General features: G+C 36.2%; 1 protein-coding gene across 3 annotated transcripts in view; it reads left to right on the top strand.

Annotated features, from left to right (window-relative positions):
• Window positions 1-18195, top strand: part of ppp1r37 (protein phosphatase 1, regulatory subunit 37) — a 52630-nt gene that overhangs the window by 9375 nt on the left and 25060 nt on the right. For 2 of the 3 annotated variants that reach the window (XM_051869462.1, XM_051869464.1), the window contains 2 exons: window positions 13083-13180; window positions 13414-13458. In XM_051869462.1, coding sequence (XP_051725422.1) covers window positions 13083-13180; window positions 13414-13458 — 143 coding nt within the window. The remainder of the gene's footprint in view (window positions 1-13082; window positions 13181-13413; window positions 13459-18195) is intronic. The other variant, XM_051869463.1, reaches the window with a different exon arrangement.

Here is an 18195-nt window from a genome sequence, read left to right as displayed (position 1 = left end):
CTCTTAATAAACTTTTTTTTTTTTGCTTGGTTTTGCTCCCATAGTTTTATACTTTTATCTAGATTTATTGGTGGTGTTGTGTTATTCGTATAATGTTTTGACATTTCAGGGCATCTAACAGGCTAATCTATGGAATCTTGTTTCTGCTGCTAAATAAAAAAAATTAAAAAGGTAATTGCAACTTTTTATCACACAATTCTGACTTTTTTTTTTCTCAGAATTGCGAGATTTAAACTCACAATTCTGAGAAATTCTTTTTCCCCTCACATTTGGACATTATAACGCAATTGTGAGTTTATATCTCACAATTCTGACTTCATAACTCGCAGTAGTGAGTTTTGGTCAATGACGTGACGGGCCATTTATTTATTTATTTTTTTTTTTTGTCCAAAGGCCTTAAAGGTACAATATGTAAAAAAATTTGTCCGCTAGAGGTCAATAGAGGCCTATTCAAAACAAAGGCGTAGCTTGATGACGCCAAGTTTGAGTGCGGAATCTTGGGACATGTGGTCTTCACCTCAACGGATGGTGCAAAAGAATAGGGATAGGACTCGGGAAGAAATCATGTTCGTGGATGAGATTATTAACGTTACTGTAGTATGAAGCAGTGCAGGGCCGAGTGTTGTGGGAGCTGAACGAGGTCGCTGGAGTGATTGCACAACACACACCTCACGAGCAGCGGAACTTTTATTATGCCACAGTCACCGGCGCCGCTTCTGCTTTTCCGGTCATGAGTATGAGGTAACACAGCTGTGTTTATCATAGTAGATACATTTGAGTGTGTTGAAAATGATGTTATAACGTTACTCTGTGCGTTCGCTCGGTGGCTGCTATGAGACACTTGTTTGAGACACTGCAGTAAGATAGATCGATTTTAGAATATCTTATTAAATACTGGATGGCTTGTGTTGATAAATGCCATGCAATTCATTTTAAAACGTATTGTATGATGGAGAAAATTCTGTATTACTGTTACTAAAAATAAAGCTGCATCTGATTATGCTATGTTAGTGTTTTTCTCTGAGGCATGGTAAAGCATGGTAAAAAATCAAGAAAATTTGATTTAAACAATAAGACTAAACGTGTTGAGCTATATAACAACAATTCGTTTTCTGTCTATACATATATCAAAACAGTTGTTCCCTTGTCTATTAAAACATGTAATATATTAAAGCGTCTTTGGTGTTTCCATGGTTTCTACAAAATAAAACCGGAAACCGAGGCAGACCGAGGGTTAACGCGGGTATGACGCAATTGACAGGCGACTCCTCACACGTCCCGGAACCTTGGTTAAAATTGCAATTTTCTCACGATTTACAAACAGTTGGAAACATTTGGGATATTGTAAGTACTCAAGTAAACAAAATATATAACACTGGCCTAGTGGTTTTTGGATATTTTACTGCAAAAATATTACATATTACACCTTTAATAATAATAAAAAAACAAAGATATGATATCCAAAGTATGTAAGGTAGTACAACTAGATCTCTTTTATTGAATCCAAAAGGTTTTAATTATATTTTGCTACATATAAAGGTATTTTAAAGATTTTGAAGTATCAAAAGATCATTCGGTTTAACCGTCCAAAGGCCAATACAGCCATTTCATTTGTGATTAAAATATCCTAAAATGTAATAAATGTATATATTTTTTCATTCTGGCATGATTTTATAACATCATATATCAACATAGTGCAAAATGTTATTAAAATTATGTGTAAAAGTCGTTGCTTTGTTATGAGAAAGAATGTCCGGAAAAATGAATTTCATTGATGTCATTCGGAGTAACCAATATAAAGGAACCATTTTGGATCAAGTCATGCGTTCAATATCATGTGACAGGATGTGACATCATTCAGACACCTGCAAAGGACCACATGGTCATGAAGCAAAGTAACTCACTCTCTTTTAACTGTTTGAAAAATTCATGTTTTCACTTGATCATACGCATGTCCTGAAACTTCAGGTCATTCGATACAACCGCTATAAAACATGGAAAATGTTGTAATTTTTTAAAAACTTGTACTAAATATAAAATGTTTGATTGTCCTTTTCTAGCTAGCTAGATATCAACCTGTTAGCATTGTGTGAAAATATCGTCATTTGGTATATAACCAAAAGTGTCATTCGGTAAAACCGAAATTTTGGTTAAACGGAATTATTTTTTTGACAAATTTTGTCCATCTTGTAAAAAATGACAAAAGCAGTGTTAACTGATTATAAAAAACACATAATCTCATTGTTAACACTTAATAAAACTTCAAAATTAATTATATCTCCATTGGTTTTTTTTTACACTTTTAAAAACCTTATTCATCAATGGCCCGTTTACATCTTGCAATTATGAGAAAAAAGTCAGAATTGTGAGAGATAAACATGCAATTGTGAGAAGAAAAAGTCAGAATTGTGAGATAAAAAGTCGCAATTACAATTACACAATCTCATTTGGTCTGTGGTATTTCGACTTTGGGAGCAATTTTTGCTGAGTCTGAAACATTGGAACTTTATTAAAGTTCTAGAACTTTTCAAGACATATCTTCTATATTGAGGGGTTGAACAGATTTCAGGTTTTTGTATTGTTGTATTACGGTCACCTTATAAAGATCTTGGGAACTTTTTACCATGCCTTCATTTATTTTTCTGCTACTTCTTTTTTTTTTTTTGACTGTCTCTCAATCAGTTCCATAATCTCTGTAACAATCGACAGTTTTGCTCCTAATAAAGTTCTTGCAAAAGTTTGTGTTCTTGTTTATCAAGGACATAACAGTGTCAGTGAAGAGCCTGCTTGAGGTGAAATATGAGACGTATGCCAAAGTGCCCATAGTTGAAGAAACATTACCAAAACCAGCTTTTGTGGTACGTTTTGTCTCATGCCTTCAGCTCAGAGGAAATGAACTTAGTGATGTCTAGGCTTGTTTGATGGAAAAGAAGGACACCGTGCAGTCTTGCTCAAGTGTGCGAGCGTTTCTGTCTGTAGCCTGAGGGGCTTGATTCTGTCTGCTGACAGCACTGCACATTAATTGCCAACATTTAACTTTTGTTTACATATCATCCTTATCAAACGGCAGTGCACAGTTTAATGAGCTGTCATTATCTTCGCTCTGAGGAAGACCAGTGCTTGCTGTGCTTTACAGTTTGAAGTTTGGGCAATCACATTCCGAGAATCTGTTTAAACTGAGACCTAATTGTGGTCAATATTGAAATCACGACTATTTAACACGATTATTGGTGGGCAATATGATCAAAGTCTTATTTCATATGAGTAATTTTAGATATCTGTAAAATTTCATAATTATCGATAGGCTTCAGCATAAATTAATACTAGGTTAATTAATGTAGTGTGAAAGGTCCTCAAAACATTTACAGAAGACAAGAAACAGTCAGCAATACAATAAGAACAAAGAAACTAATTACAACAAATTAACAAATAAATACAACAGAACAAAAATACAAATGAAATAAACAGTGCATTAAAGGGTTAGTTCTGTCATTTACTCACCCTTATGTCGTTCCAAACCCGTAAGACTTTCATTCATCTTCAGAATGCAAAATGAAGATATTTTTGATGAAATATGAGAGATTTCTGTCCAGATCTCTTTATGAACTTTTTGAAGTATCAAAATGGTACTTGCGTATAGTGTCAATGGAGGAACAGAAATAGCTCAGATTTCATTCTGAAGATTGAACAGCAGTCTTACAGGTTTGGAACGACATGACAGTGAGTAAATGATTTTGGATGAAAGTCTGGCATGGCATAAAAATAAAAGTTTTGATGTACTGATGTACTTCCAATACATCAGCCAAACAGAAAAACTGATCGGCCGATGCCGATATTTAAAAATGCCAAATATCGGCCGATATATTGGCCTATGTGATATGTCCACTTGTCTTGATCTCTCAAATGTGTGAGGTAGGGTTGTGACAGTGAGGAACTTTTCCCAGCGGTTAATCAACGTGTGACAATACCGGGATTGGGGGATGGGGAGGTTCCCTCTTTTGCACCTTGCTAATTTGAAAGCAAAAGTAAAATACGCACAGACGCACAGGCATTCATAATGGTGCAGAGCAGAGCGAGCGTTTTCAGTTATTTCCTATGGAAGTTGAGCTTCCCTAGGAATGAACTGAAAACAGTCCATGCCAGTAGACATGCACCATTATTAATGCCCTTGCGGCCATGCGTATTCTACTTTCGCTTTCAAATTAGCACCAATTTAGGGTGCAGCAATTGCTTGAATGGTGGGTTATTATTCCTAATGAAAAACACAACAACTAGAAAAACACAACTAATCCTTTGCAAGTTCCCAGTTAGCACTTGGTTTAAATCCAAAATTTAAAAAAAAAAAACAAATTCCAAAAATCTTCCACCATCATCTTGTCAGCTCTTCACTCTCGTACTCTCGTATACTCCTGCTGCTGATCTGTGCTGTGACTCTCGTTCGGCTCACGCTGAATTGAGCAGACCCGTTCAGTCTTTAAGTGTCTGTTATTTTGGGTTTTTTTGGCGCACAAAAAGTATTCTTGTCGCTTCATAACATTAAGGTTGAACCACTGTAGTCACATGAACTGTTTTAAATATGTCTTTAGTAGCTTCTGGGCATTGAAAGTGTTAATTATCTTGCTGGCAATAGAGGCCTCACTGAGCCATCAGATTTCATCAAAAATATCTTAATTTGTGTTCTGAAGATGAATGAAGGTCTTACAGGTGTGGAACGATATAAGGGTGAGTAATTAATGACAGAATTTTCATTTTTGGGTGAACTAACCCTTTAACCTTCTATAGTTATAATAAGCATTTATAGTATTTGAAGTTTTTTAGTTTTTTAGTTTGTGGTTTAAGCTGGATTAAAATGGCCTCTGGCTTTGTTGCCTCACTTATTAATCTTCTACAAACATAAATATATATTGCGCAGTTAATATTCAGAGGCTTCGGGGCAGGCAAGTACACTCTTCCCGAGAATTTCAGGGATGTATTTCACAGGAAAGTGACACAGTTCATTTACACTGGCAATTGATATTCTGTGGTTAGCTTTAACTGCTAGCTCCAGGACATGCTTTTTGTGTTCTATGTTGTCATCAAGATGTATTTAACATTCCTGACTGAGAATGACCTTCCAAACCATAGGGTTTATTGTGAATGTACTGATTTTGTTGAACAGATCGACACACCTGCTCAGAAAGTCCCTTTAAACTCTCATGTTTCTTCACGTTTTGCTAAGACTGTGTACTGCAGTACCACTTTCTGTGTATTGATCTGAAGGAGCAGTCTTTAATTTAGACGTCTGGCCAACTCAGCAGCACACTTCAGTAAGTGTTCTCCAGTGGTCCTTTTGGAAACATGCCATTCAGAGGAATGCAAACCAAAGGTTTCCACAAAGACTGTTTGCTGATAGACAGTTCTTCATTAATTCACCCCACTCTCGTGATTTCATAATCTATATATACGTAGTGGATGTGCCATTAGGAGGGAGATACTGTGATCTTTAGTGTTGTGGCTAATCTGTATCACTGTAGCATTTTCAAATGAAATCTTACCACTGTGCAGGTCTCTGTAACTTAGTAGATCTGGAATCTGGAAGTGGTAAACACACACCCACAATCACGTTTGGATGTTTTTTAAGGTTATGAAACCTACCCAGATGACGTGTCCAAATAGCTGTGCAGATTTGGTAAAAAGAACAAGGCTGCACTTGAAAAACATGCATGCTTATCTCTTCTTTGAAGACACTTCATGACTTGGACTAAATTATTTCATCTAATGCTCAATGCCAGTGCTGCTCTGCCTTCTGTGAAACTGCTGGAGGTGTAGTCAACACGTAAAATCAAATGGCATTTATCTGTGTGCATTTGGAAATATTAAGGAGTCTACTATTTTCCCATTTTGGGAAGTCTCTCTGTGTCTTTCTCTATCTGGGAACATTTACCCATGCTGAGACTTTGTAAGCACTCTCCAAGCTAATGCTTTTCCAAGGACATGCTGTACACAGAGTATATGGAGCACATTCAGTGCCCTTCTCAGACTCTGCCCACGGCATAAAGTCCAGTCTTCATACATTATAAATTAAATTTAGATTAATCTTTATTAAAGCTACAAAAGTTAATCATTCTTTGTCTTTTGTTCTTTTACATTAATGACAGACAGCCACAGGATTATTAGGCTGCTGTCACTTTAAGACCTGATGCACATAACGTGGATCTGACACATCCTATTTTCTCACAACTCTTTATGTTCATTTAACTTTTTTTTTTTTAACTAATTTAAGACTGTGCTTATAAGGATATTTGGCAAAATAGGAATTTGGGAATTTTGTGTGTTTTTGTCCATTCGATTGCGAAAGAGAACTCGATGCGGTGCTGGCACGCTGTCTGTTTGTTTACAGATTTGAGGGTTTTTTCTTATCGCACTTGAATGGTTTAATAGTGCTATATTGGAAAAAAATAAATAATCACATGCGTTAATTTTGACATCCCTAATTAAAACATAATCCAGAGAAATTAAAACAAAAAACATGGAATTTTGAAAAAAGAAAATTGACTTCTTAGGGCCCTAAGGAAAAAAAAACAAAAAAAACGTACTCAATTCAACAACAATTTATTAAAAGTTTTTTTTTTTTTTCTTAATAAATTGTTGTTGAATTGAGTACGTTTTTTTTGTTTTTGTTTTTTTTTCTTTTCTTTTCTTTTCTTTTTGATTACTAAAATTTAAATTTACCATTAAAATGGAATGCTGAAAAATCTAAATGGAAAAAAAAAAGGAATTTGTATGGAATAAAAGGTCTTTTTATACGAAGCGCGTGCTGCTGTTTCAAAGTAGCGAAAATAGATGACCACCTGCTGCTTTACATTACACAAAAATATCAAAGGAAAAACTCCTCATCCTTAAAAGATGAGAGGGAGGGGAGAATCCGTCACTCTTATGGTGCATTCACACCAGACGCGAATGAAGCGTTAAGCGCAAGTGATTTACATGTTAAGTCAATGCAAAGATGCGAATAGACATCCTGCGGCGCGATTCGCGCGAATGAGGCGGCATGAATAGAGCATTTTGGTCGAATCGTGCAAGTTGAAAAATCTGAACTTTGGCGAAAATTCGCGCCGCGTTTACCAATCAGGAGCTTGCTCTAGTAGTGACGTGATTAGAGGTGGCAGAAATCCGAAACAACAATGGAGGACAAAATCATCTTCGCTGTATGTGGATACCCGGAGCAGTACGGTACATCTACATACTTTTTTAGAAACAGGAATAAAAAGGATCTTGCTTGGAAGAAAGTGAGTGAGGAGGTCGGACAATCTGGTAAGTTGTAAAAAACGCTCTTTACTCAAATTGAGCTATATATATATATATATATATATATATATAACATACATACATATTGAGACTACAAGCTAGCTAAAGCCGGCAAATTGAGCTTATTCGCCGTATTTTACAACTACTTTCCTGCTGAGGAGGTGATGTGTTTATTCAGAGGAAGTGTGCAGAAACGAGATTTGAGCCGCCTGGCAGAAGCCCCTCTCATGACGCGAATTTGCGTCTCTTGTGAAGTGAATTTCACGCGCGAATGAAGCGATTTGTTCGTGCAAGTCGCGTCTGGTGTGAAGGTCTGAGGTAATTTTGTTACACTGTGTTTGCTTGCCTGGCCTAATCTCATCTCCGTTAATACTTCTCACTATTTATTTCAAGGGTATGACCAATTGTTTTCCATATATGCATTTTCTTTAAAGTATCCTCATCAGAGGGTTATTATGATTGGTCAATCACAGCCTTCTGAAGTCAGATTTTGGTTGTAATAACCACAAAATGGCTTAATTGACCTGACCTTTTCCCCCAGATATTCCCAACATAACTTTGCTAGTTTCGTGACTCTCATAGCACTCTACAGTCTCTATCTTCTCTTATGATAAAATCAATTCAATTTTTTTCTTTCTTTATTGATATTCATGTAATACACAGGATAATGATGATCAGGACCATGGTGCGAAGTGGACCAGCTGACTGTGGGTTGTTCTTTATATTATCTGCTGTGATGTGAAAGTGGTCCCCTTGTCTTCTGGAGTGGGGTGTCCATTCCTGCTCCTGGAGGGCCACTGTTCTGCAAAGTTTAGCTCTAATCCCAATTAAACACTCCTGAACAAGCTAACCAAGGTCTTAATAGCCATGCTAAAAACTTCCAGGCAGGTGTGTTGAGGAAGGTTGGAGCTAAACTCTGCAGGACAGTGGCCCTCCAGGACCGAGTTTGGACTAACACATGCTTATTACATTGCTGATAAAACCATATAATTGAACTGTCAAATAATGACCACTTTCACTCAGGGCATTGTTCAGTAAGTAATGTTTATTTCCTGTGAGGTTAGTTGTAAGTGCACTCAAACGGTCTTATTTTCCTCCAGTTTTGTCTTGAGTGTGTAAGTGCTGTTTTATCAGCTGCTGTGACTGGTTGACAGCTCAATCTGATCAGACTAGGGTTGTGCCGATCTTCTCATTTTTTCACTATCATTAATGTGTGGTCCACAAGAGAAATGTTAAGCAAATAAATTAAGATAGTTGATATACCGTTATCAACATTGAGGTAGATTCAGCTCTCGTCGTGTCTGAGAGAATTAATGTGCCATGCAGCATCAGATGCCAAAAGCTCGGTCAGTTTTGCTTTCACTTCACTTTCAGGGAATAATTGACAGTGGTTACCCCTTTTCCACCAAGGCAGTTTCAGTGCTGGATCAGAGCCAGAGCCTAGTTTCAAATCAGTTCTTTGTCTTTCGACACCCAAAGCACCAGGAAAAGTGCTTCGTAAGTAGCACCAAAACATTGCTAGTCTAGAAGTAAGAACCGCTTGTGTCAGGGGCTGGGGGCGGGGTTACCACGACCAACAAGACAAACGGAAACTTGTGACCGCCATTTTTGAAACGGCAGCTAATCGAGCTAATAGCAGCTCAATTGTAATCTCCATCTATAGAAATTACGGCGAGCTGCACAAATTCATTGGATTCGCCGTGTTTGGATGCCGATGTAGGCTCACAAAGCCATGAGCATCATTAACACATTTTCCGCCATTGTTGATGGATGGCTTGTTTGAGATGCACGGGAGCTACGCGGACCGATCGCCGTGTGACATCGGAGTGTCGCGGGAGCGTTTGGAGAGCATACGACTCCTTGTGCTTTTGGATCACCCTCGCGGTGTAGCCGATGCATCTCGAACAAGCCTAGTGTGTTAGGTGCTTCCGTGCTAGCGTTTCTGAAAGATGTGACGTATACAGTGGCGTAAGACCTGTCACCTGACTCTGTGGTGGCTCTCTAGCCCGTGGAAAAGCAAACCGGTTCTTAGAAGGCTTGTCAGTTGAACCAACTCCAAACCGGCAATAGCACTAGCTCTGAACTAGCTCCCGGTTCATGCTGGTGGAAAAGGGGTAGACTCCTTCACCGACATAACTCTCGTGCAAAGTTTACAAATTGCATATGTGATATCCACGGGCTCGACTTTGGGTGAAGTATTTCTATGTGATGTGACGTTTTTCTTCATCGCCAACTTGATAATATTGTGTATCAACAATATCACAGGCTGACAATAGGACGTTATGGCAAATTTATGGATAAACAACCATTTTTTTAACCATGTTTTTGTTGTAATTATTGGGCATTGGTTTGGTATTGCTTGCATATTAAATACTGTAGAATGGATTAAAGAAGTATTGCTGAAACATCAGAAGGAGTTCCAGAGCTCCACTCATGGAGAATGAGCCATTGGAAATCTTTTACAGCAGACTTTAGTTTAATTAGACTGCCTGAGGAGAAGACGAAAGACACACAATTATGCACTCTTAGCTGAATCGTCTCAGTCATTCATGTATTAGTTTTTATTTATAGCCCATGTTCGTGATGGTGGCCTTGATTAGTCTGCAGCTTATTAGATGATAGCAAGCGTGGAAGGACTGCATCTAAACAGGTAATTATCATTAGAGTCATCAACCCAGCACATCATCACTGGTCACCAGTGCTTCATGGTGTTTATATGTTTGTGTGTGCAAAAAAACAATAGAAACACTATAGCACTTTGACTCTGTGAGTACTAAATGAGGAGTCTTTCTCTTGAATTCAGTGTTTTTACTTTTCTGCATATACAAGGAATATTTCAGGTTATTTTGAACCTAATGACCATATACCACATGTAGGATGCTGTCGGTAACATAGATAAAAAGTGTGTATAAACAAGCAGAAGGCATTTTTATTGGTTTCACGTCTAAGTGGCATACTTAAAAGTAATGGCTTATAACTCTAAAAAACAAAACAAAACAAGGTATCAAGAAGTAATCTTCCAGTGCTGTTTCAGCTGTACGCTCCTATTCTGTGGCGCACAATCAAAGAGCGCTCCAGCTGTAAAACAGTGTCCGATTGGTCTTGACACATCGTCCCTACCCACCATATCCGAGATCCAGTTTCCATTGCTTGAACTTTCAAATGATCGCATTGCGATAGAATCCCAGAAGTCCTATAGCTTTAGCCAAGCAGCATGTCATGATTTTCTCAAGATCTACACATCATGTTATGTTGTGTTTGGGCTTGTTTGAACCGAGACAATCTAAATAAAAATGTGGGGTTTACTAATGTTTCGTGAATTTACAAAGTAAAACGTGGCACAAAAGCCTCATCTGTATACGGTTTACATGTGCCTCGGTGGCAACTTTTTATGGTTTTACGTCATCAAATTGTGATTGGTTCGTGAGATTGACCAAATTTAGTGACTACCGATAGGGTGCTTCTCATTTCTTATTTGTGCGCATTCTCGTTTCCTTTCCTCGCATCTCAGCTCCACCCCCCTTAGGATGCGAGGGAAGGATGTGAGGAAGGAAAATGAGGATGGAGGAATTGAAGGAAAGCTCATTTTGTACATTGCTATATTCTTGATCACTCAAGCGTCACTTCAAATAATTATTAATAAAGCAAGATGCCCTGTTGAAATATGTGAGATATATGGTTTATTTAACTGCAGTGATAAAACTAAAACATAAATTAAAATGATTGTGACAGATGTGAAGGGGGAGGAGAATTTATGTGCGTCAGGTTTTTCGACAAGAAAGACTTCCGCATAGGATACACCTGTGCATCCTCGCTCATCGCTTCTCTGGAAGCTTCCTCACTCCTCGTTCCTCGCTTTCTTGCGGTGCGATTAGAGAATTGAGATGCCCTTCAAGATGCTTTCTTTTTCCAGGTCACAGGCTGGAGGACTGAGGAACGAGGAAACGAGGAAGCATCAATAGAATGTGATTATTGTCCGATGCTGATCTGCGGCCAGTCGGTCGGAGTTTTCCTAACAATAATTGAACATCTAACACATGCTAATATTACACTGTTTTGATTATAACCATTATAACCACACTTATATTTTTAACATAACATTAACCTTTATTATTATAAAACATCAACATGAAATCTAATTTCACCATATATTTATTTAAGCATTATGTTTTAGCAAAGTTATATTCAGTCTTTCAAGTCAGGTCATGGCCATTTAAGAATTGGTAAGTAGTTTACCTGTACAGCATTAATTAAAAGATGAATATTATACTTCTGATTAATATACCTGCAAGGATAACCGGAAAATGGAAATTACAATCCAGGGGTCATTTGTAGTAAAAAAGTTCAGTAAAAACACTGAAGAATGCTTGAACCTTCTTGAACCTTTTCTTCTTGAACCTTCAGTCCTGCAAAGCTTGCATTGTGATTGTGTTTACTGTAAACACGTTTCCCGTTCATTTATACACACAGATGTGTGTGGTAAATATGTGTATGTGGTAATCAACAGCATGCACAGCTGGTTTACATAAACAGGGTGAAAATAAACCAGAATTTTAACTTGTAACTACAGTCTGTACACTGTATGTGTGTCTCTCTTTGGTCATGTACACACTATGTGTAAATGTGCTGGAGGAATGAACCAAACAGAGCCATAGCGATTACAAACACCAGTCAAACACACAATGGCTGTAGTCGTACCACAGATTTAACCACAGACTAATCTGCCATTAATGTAACATTATGGCTGACGATTAATTGTTATACAAAAACTGTAATTAAACATTTAATTGTCTGTTTTGTTGTTAGTCACTTAAAATGTGAAATTGATGCACAAAAATCTTAAAAAATAGTAGACAGATAATAATAAAATAATCAAATATTGGAGGTAATATTAATAATAATAAATTACCACTACTATTATTATTATTATTATTATTATTATTATAATTAATAATAATTTTTGATGCATATGTATTTATTATTTACATTTATAATAAAATAATAAACAATAAACAATAAACATCAGTTCTACATATTGTTATTGGATCTGTATCAGGTTTAAATATTGAACAGAATGACAAAAAAAAAAAAAACAGATTATGTTGAGAACTTTTTTGTTTTCTCTGAGATCTACCTATAATGTTATATTAAAATAGTTTTAAAAGACATTATCCATAACTTTTATGTTATTGTTAATGTCTTTGCATAACAAATAACACTGTAGTATCACCGCAGTGCAAATGCAAGCGAATGTTCTCTGTAGAGCCCTGATATTTTAGCTTAGCCTTAAACCACCTTGCACTCTGCATGTACGAATGTGTGTCACCTCAAAACAATAAGTCTGAATGTATGAAGTCATATGACTGCAAACAGCGCTTAGAAGGTCTAGACCACTTGCTTCTTTGAGTGTGTGTTCATGTGCTACACAAAGGCCCTACTGAGAGCGCTCAAGAATCAGTGTTCACACACTGATCACCTCCCAGACTCAATGAGGACAGATCCGTTTGCTCTCTCGCTCTTTATATTGTTCATACTCTCTTTCTTGTCCAGATACTACACGTTTGCTCTGTTACAGAACCTAGTGAACTGCCTACGTAGGCAGTATTTTAAGAGCAATGGCTGTTTTAAAACATAGAGAATGAGATGAGCTGGATTCAGGCTTTAATTTAATGCTGTGCAGAATTACTTTCATCCGTTTTTCATTTGATGAGAATGGTGAACCGTGGATACATGTTTACACTGTATAGTATATCTCTGACCTTTGACCTTGTCTTTGTGCGGTTTTGTCTCTGCAGCCCAGAATGTGACGGTGGAGGAGATTCTGAATGCCTACAGACAAGCATGCCAGAAGCTCAACTGCAAACCAATCCCAAAAGTGCTCAAACAGATACAGGTAACACATCTATAAAAACATCCTGAAAATTCATTAAAGTCCTCCTCAAAGTCATAAAGCAGCATATTCACACCTGGGTCAGAAAGTAACTTCCCATTAAGAGGAAATATTTGCTTTGCAATATTTGATTACCATATTAAATGTATCTCTGTTGTTTTTATGTCAAATACATTTAAACTTCAATCAGTTAGAATACTATTGACTGTTAACAATTTTATCAACATGAACAAAAGTCGTCTTTATACTGCAAAGGTGGAACAGAAGCTGCATCTGACATGGTATGTTTATTTACACAGACTGTTTAATGCTGATCAAAGGTGGCATGCATGTATTTACACAACAATTGCATAATGTAAATAGCCAACATAAAGTATGTAAATTATTAAAAAAACTGTAATTCATTGCAGGGCAGAACTATAATATTATGACAAATCATTATTGCAGAATATTGCTCTTGGTGTTGTAATAATGATTGTTAATGTTGATTAATAGAATACATAAATTATGTGTGGGGAAATGGTTAAGAACCATGAGTTAATTTATTGATTTTTATGCATTAGAAAATCAACACATAACATTATAATTTTTCTGGTATTTTAGTATCATAAAGAAAAAGAAAAAGGTTATTCAAACTGGGAATAAATTATATACAAAAAAGCGAGCAAAGAACGTGGTCCAAGTCTAGTGCAAGATCACAGAGTTATGCACTCTCGCAAAAACTCCTGTTATAATCACCGAAGCTGTCTACATTGCAAAATTAATGTCTTGTTTACATCGTATCTGCACTTTGTTGTTTATGATGAGAGTTCGCAAGAGTGCAAAACTCAGTGAGTGTGTCGTGCACTGAACAAAACTCCACCGTTTTCAGCTGATTGCTTAATTGCTGTGACCAATCTAAACACCTCTGATTGGCCATTGCATTCATACACTCAACAGAAACGTGTGTGATTGGTTATAATGCTCAACACTGCAAAAAAAAATGTGTACAATAAATACGGTTGGGAAATAGAAATTTTCCGGTTCCAATTCTGGTTTTGCCTAACGATTCCAGTTCCAATTCTGGTTCCAAAAAAAATATTAAACAACCAATAAAAACCGGAGTAAGGGGAAGAAATGCACAATACTCAACTAAAAAAGCCTTTTTGTGTTTATTATACTTGTAAAATGAGTTTAACAGACTGCTAATCTCAACAAATTCACTAACACTTTACAGTAAGTTTCATTAATTAACATTAGTCAACCACATTAACATGAACTAATTATGAACTGCATTTCTACAGCATTTATTAATCTTTGTTCATGTTCATTTCAACATTTACTAATATGTTATTAAAATCAAGAGTTGCATTTGTTAACATTAGTTAATGCACTGTGAACTACAGTGTTGGGCACGTTACTTTAAAAAAGTAATTATAGTTACTAGTTACTTCTCACAAATAGTAACTGAGTTACATCATTATAAAAGTAACTACCAGGGAAATTAACTAATGCGTTACTTTTTATTTATTTATTTATTTTTTTTTTCAAATATGTCAAATAACTTGGATGCCCCCAATATTAAATATAAGTCTAAAAATAAATTATCCTTGATCCGACTCGACTCATGATCCGCTCTTGCTCACGACATAAATTTCTGTACTATACTATATGTGTTGGTAGCCATTAAAGAAAATGTAGTTTCATATTTGTTTAAATAGGCCTATGCTATTTTTTTAAATTCATCTATTTGATTATGAAAAGTGAACAGCATGAGTAAGATAGGATACATCATAAGATGCGCAATATATCGGGAGACATGGAGTGGGTTAGACATGATTTTGACCACAAGTTTTGTTTTGCAGAAAGCTTTTCTTTAAAGTGAATTTTGTTTTGTAAAAATTGTATCTTAATTTTAATCAATGTTTCATCAACCATTTGCCTGGATTTAATAAATAAGAAGCAAATATATCAGACAATATAATCATGACATGGAGGTGCCGGCGCGATCACTTGCGCGTGAACTGGAGCACGTCTTATAGACTAAATGAACCGAAACTCAGCGGCTGCTTGCCTCAAAGACATGAGAAATATATCTATAGAAAGCTTGAAATATCTACCTTTAAACAAAATAATTCAAAACGAAAAAAATAGGCCACTCTCTGATAATGTAATCCGAATGAAATGTGCATTCTCTCTCTAGGCGCGTCCATTATACGGAGATGATGAGAGTCAGCAATGTCAACTTCATCTTTGCAGCCGACACTAATTCAGAAAACATTAGTTTATTAATAAACAATTAAAATGTCTCCTTGCTGTTTTTTGTCACATTCATAATCATTACTTTTGCCAGTTCTTTATGGTGAGCTTTATTACGTAGACGCTCATTATTATGGTTTATTCTCTCCAGTATTTAAGAAATTAAATTAATATAAATGTGATTAGTCAACTAATGGCTTAAATGAACTACTAGTCAACTAGAAAAACTTTTCACGTATTTTCGATCCAGCATGTCACATTCGATCCAGAGTATTCTGGTTTGAGCTCGCATGCTCTGACAAAACGCTTTGCAGGTCTGTCATCTCTAGTCACACACCCAGTCATCATCAGTTAGCTTATGTGTCCCACCCCAACACGCACACCAGAGAAAAAACTTTGCAGGTCCTATGGCTGAGAGAGAGTCTCAGATATAAACCGTATCAGTGAGCTCAATTAGTAATGCAACATTTTATTGTCAGGTAACGGTAACGGCGTTGTAACGGGGGGAAAAGTAATTCGTTTGATTACTCGTTACTGAAAAAAGTAATGCCGTTAGTAACGTTGTTTATTTATAACGCCGTTATTCCCATCACTGGTGAACTAACATGAACAATATGAACAGCTGTATTTTTATTAACTGACATTAACAAAGATTAACACATACAGTAACAAATGTATTGCTCATGGTTTGTTCATGTTAGTTAATACATTAACTAATACATTTTGTTACCACAAATTCAACACATATAAGATGCTTGAACACACATGTAAGATCCAGATAGGTGAAACAGAATATTTTTGTAAGTTGGATTCATAAAGACTTCACTTGTTTCTGAAAGAATGATTCAGTGATAGAGACATTTTTAACAGTAATTTGTTGCCACCTAGTGGCGTAACATTGCTATCGATACAGTCGTTGTTTAAAGCACCCAGTTACTTTCAAAAGATAATTTATTCTGTTTTGATCGGTAACGTAGACATCAGCGTTTATATCTGAATAATAAACTTTTGTATACTTCTGTGATAATTGGAGTATTTGTAACAGAAATGATGATATTGTGTGTTTAAAAAGATTGTTTGTGAAGCTGTTTATATCTAAACATGGCAACTGCTCTCTCTAGATCAATGGCAGCACGAACGCAGATTTCAATGTCAAGATTTTATTTTCGTCAAAGGTTTAAGGTTTACACGGGCGAATCATTGTAATTTAGGAATTAGATCATGTGGGTGATGAAATCTAGAACGCGATCTTTTAAAGATTAATTGTGCAGCTTTGTGCACTTTTCTCTCTCTCTCTCTCTCTCTCTCTCTCTCTCTCTCTCTCTCTTTCTCTCTCTCTCTCTTTCATAATATTCATGAGGTGAAACGTCTCTATTAACGTATACACTCCCCATACTTCGCCCACCCATCGCACCAGAACCGTTTTCGGAACCAAAACATATACATTCTGGTACTTTTCGAAAAACACTATCGGTTCTGGATAAGAACTGGTTCTCGGTTCCCAACCCTAACAATAAATCTTTGATGTAAAGTGAGCAGATCTAGATGTAATGCTGCAATCAACACTTTTCATGGTAATTGCAACTGTAATAGATTTAGTTTTTTATTGTGCGTATTTGCGCCCTTATCTTGAATTTGAGTGGCATTTTGGCCCCAAGTCCCCATTAATTAGACACTTACTGAAGAAAGGGAAGCTTGATTGTGCACATTAGTAATCTCTATTGTATCCCCATTTGGCCCGTTGCGCTGGATTACATTTGTACTCTGATCACAAACATATAACCTCTCTAACCTCTGGCATCGGACCAGTCACATGCCTCCTGACTCCCTCTGGCTGCAACTCGCTTACTGAAAGCCTCTTATAGGCACTGCGTTGTAAACATACCATACTGAGTCAACAAATGGTCATTTCTTCCTGTCCTGATGACACACACCCAGGCAAATTCCCAGTGAGTTATTTGCATGTAGTGTTAAATTGGTTTGGTTAGAGTTCAATATGAACATGCCTGTTTTCTGTTGGTTAATATTCATCTGCTAGACTTCCTATGACAAATATAGCAATTATGTATTGTAATTACTAATGTTATGATTTTCAAAGGGTCAGATTTGTCATTAACATAAGAGTCTTAATGGTTCAGCAGCACAAAATGGATTATGGAAAAACTAATTATGGCTGTTGTTGGAGGAAAGTCAAACTTTTTTGTTAATATTTTGTTTTCTAGAAATTTCAAATTTTATATGAACACAGAAAAAACACTGTGATGCAAAAAAAGAAAAAAAAGAAAATGTATTTAAATAAATCATATGAAATGTATAATCTGAGAATTACCAGTATCAACTCCAGTTGAAATCAAATGATTTAATTAAATTAATTTGAAATATAACTCACGGTTGCCCAAAAATGTCCGAATTTATGAAACCTTTTGTTGCGTAACTTTCACTTTGAGATGAAAAAGATTTTCCACACTGCAGTGTTTCTTTGATAGGTGCGCATTTTTATGTTTATCAAAAAATTCATTCCCAAAAGTGTGTGAGATAAAGTCTTCATAAAATCATGTGTAAAGCCCAGTGGCGGGTAAGTTACTCTTAAAAAAAAAAAAATGTTATAAATTACTAGCTAATAATTAAATTTTCAGCGGTGTAATTAGATTACTGGACTAATTACTCTCTCTAAAAAGTAGTGCATTACTTATTACTAATTACTTAATAAATCCCTTATCAATCCCGACCAGTTGAACAATATGAGATAGACATAAAACTGCTTTTTTAATTCTTTTAAA

The sequence above is a fragment of the Ctenopharyngodon idella genome, chromosome 18 (assembly GCF_019924925.1).
Source record: "Ctenopharyngodon idella isolate HZGC_01 chromosome 18, HZGC01, whole genome shotgun sequence".
NCBI lineage: Eukaryota > Metazoa > Chordata > Actinopteri > Cypriniformes > Xenocyprididae > Ctenopharyngodon > Ctenopharyngodon idella.
The sequence above is the reverse complement of the archived record's forward strand: the minus strand, read 5'-3'. Positions and strand labels throughout refer to the sequence as shown.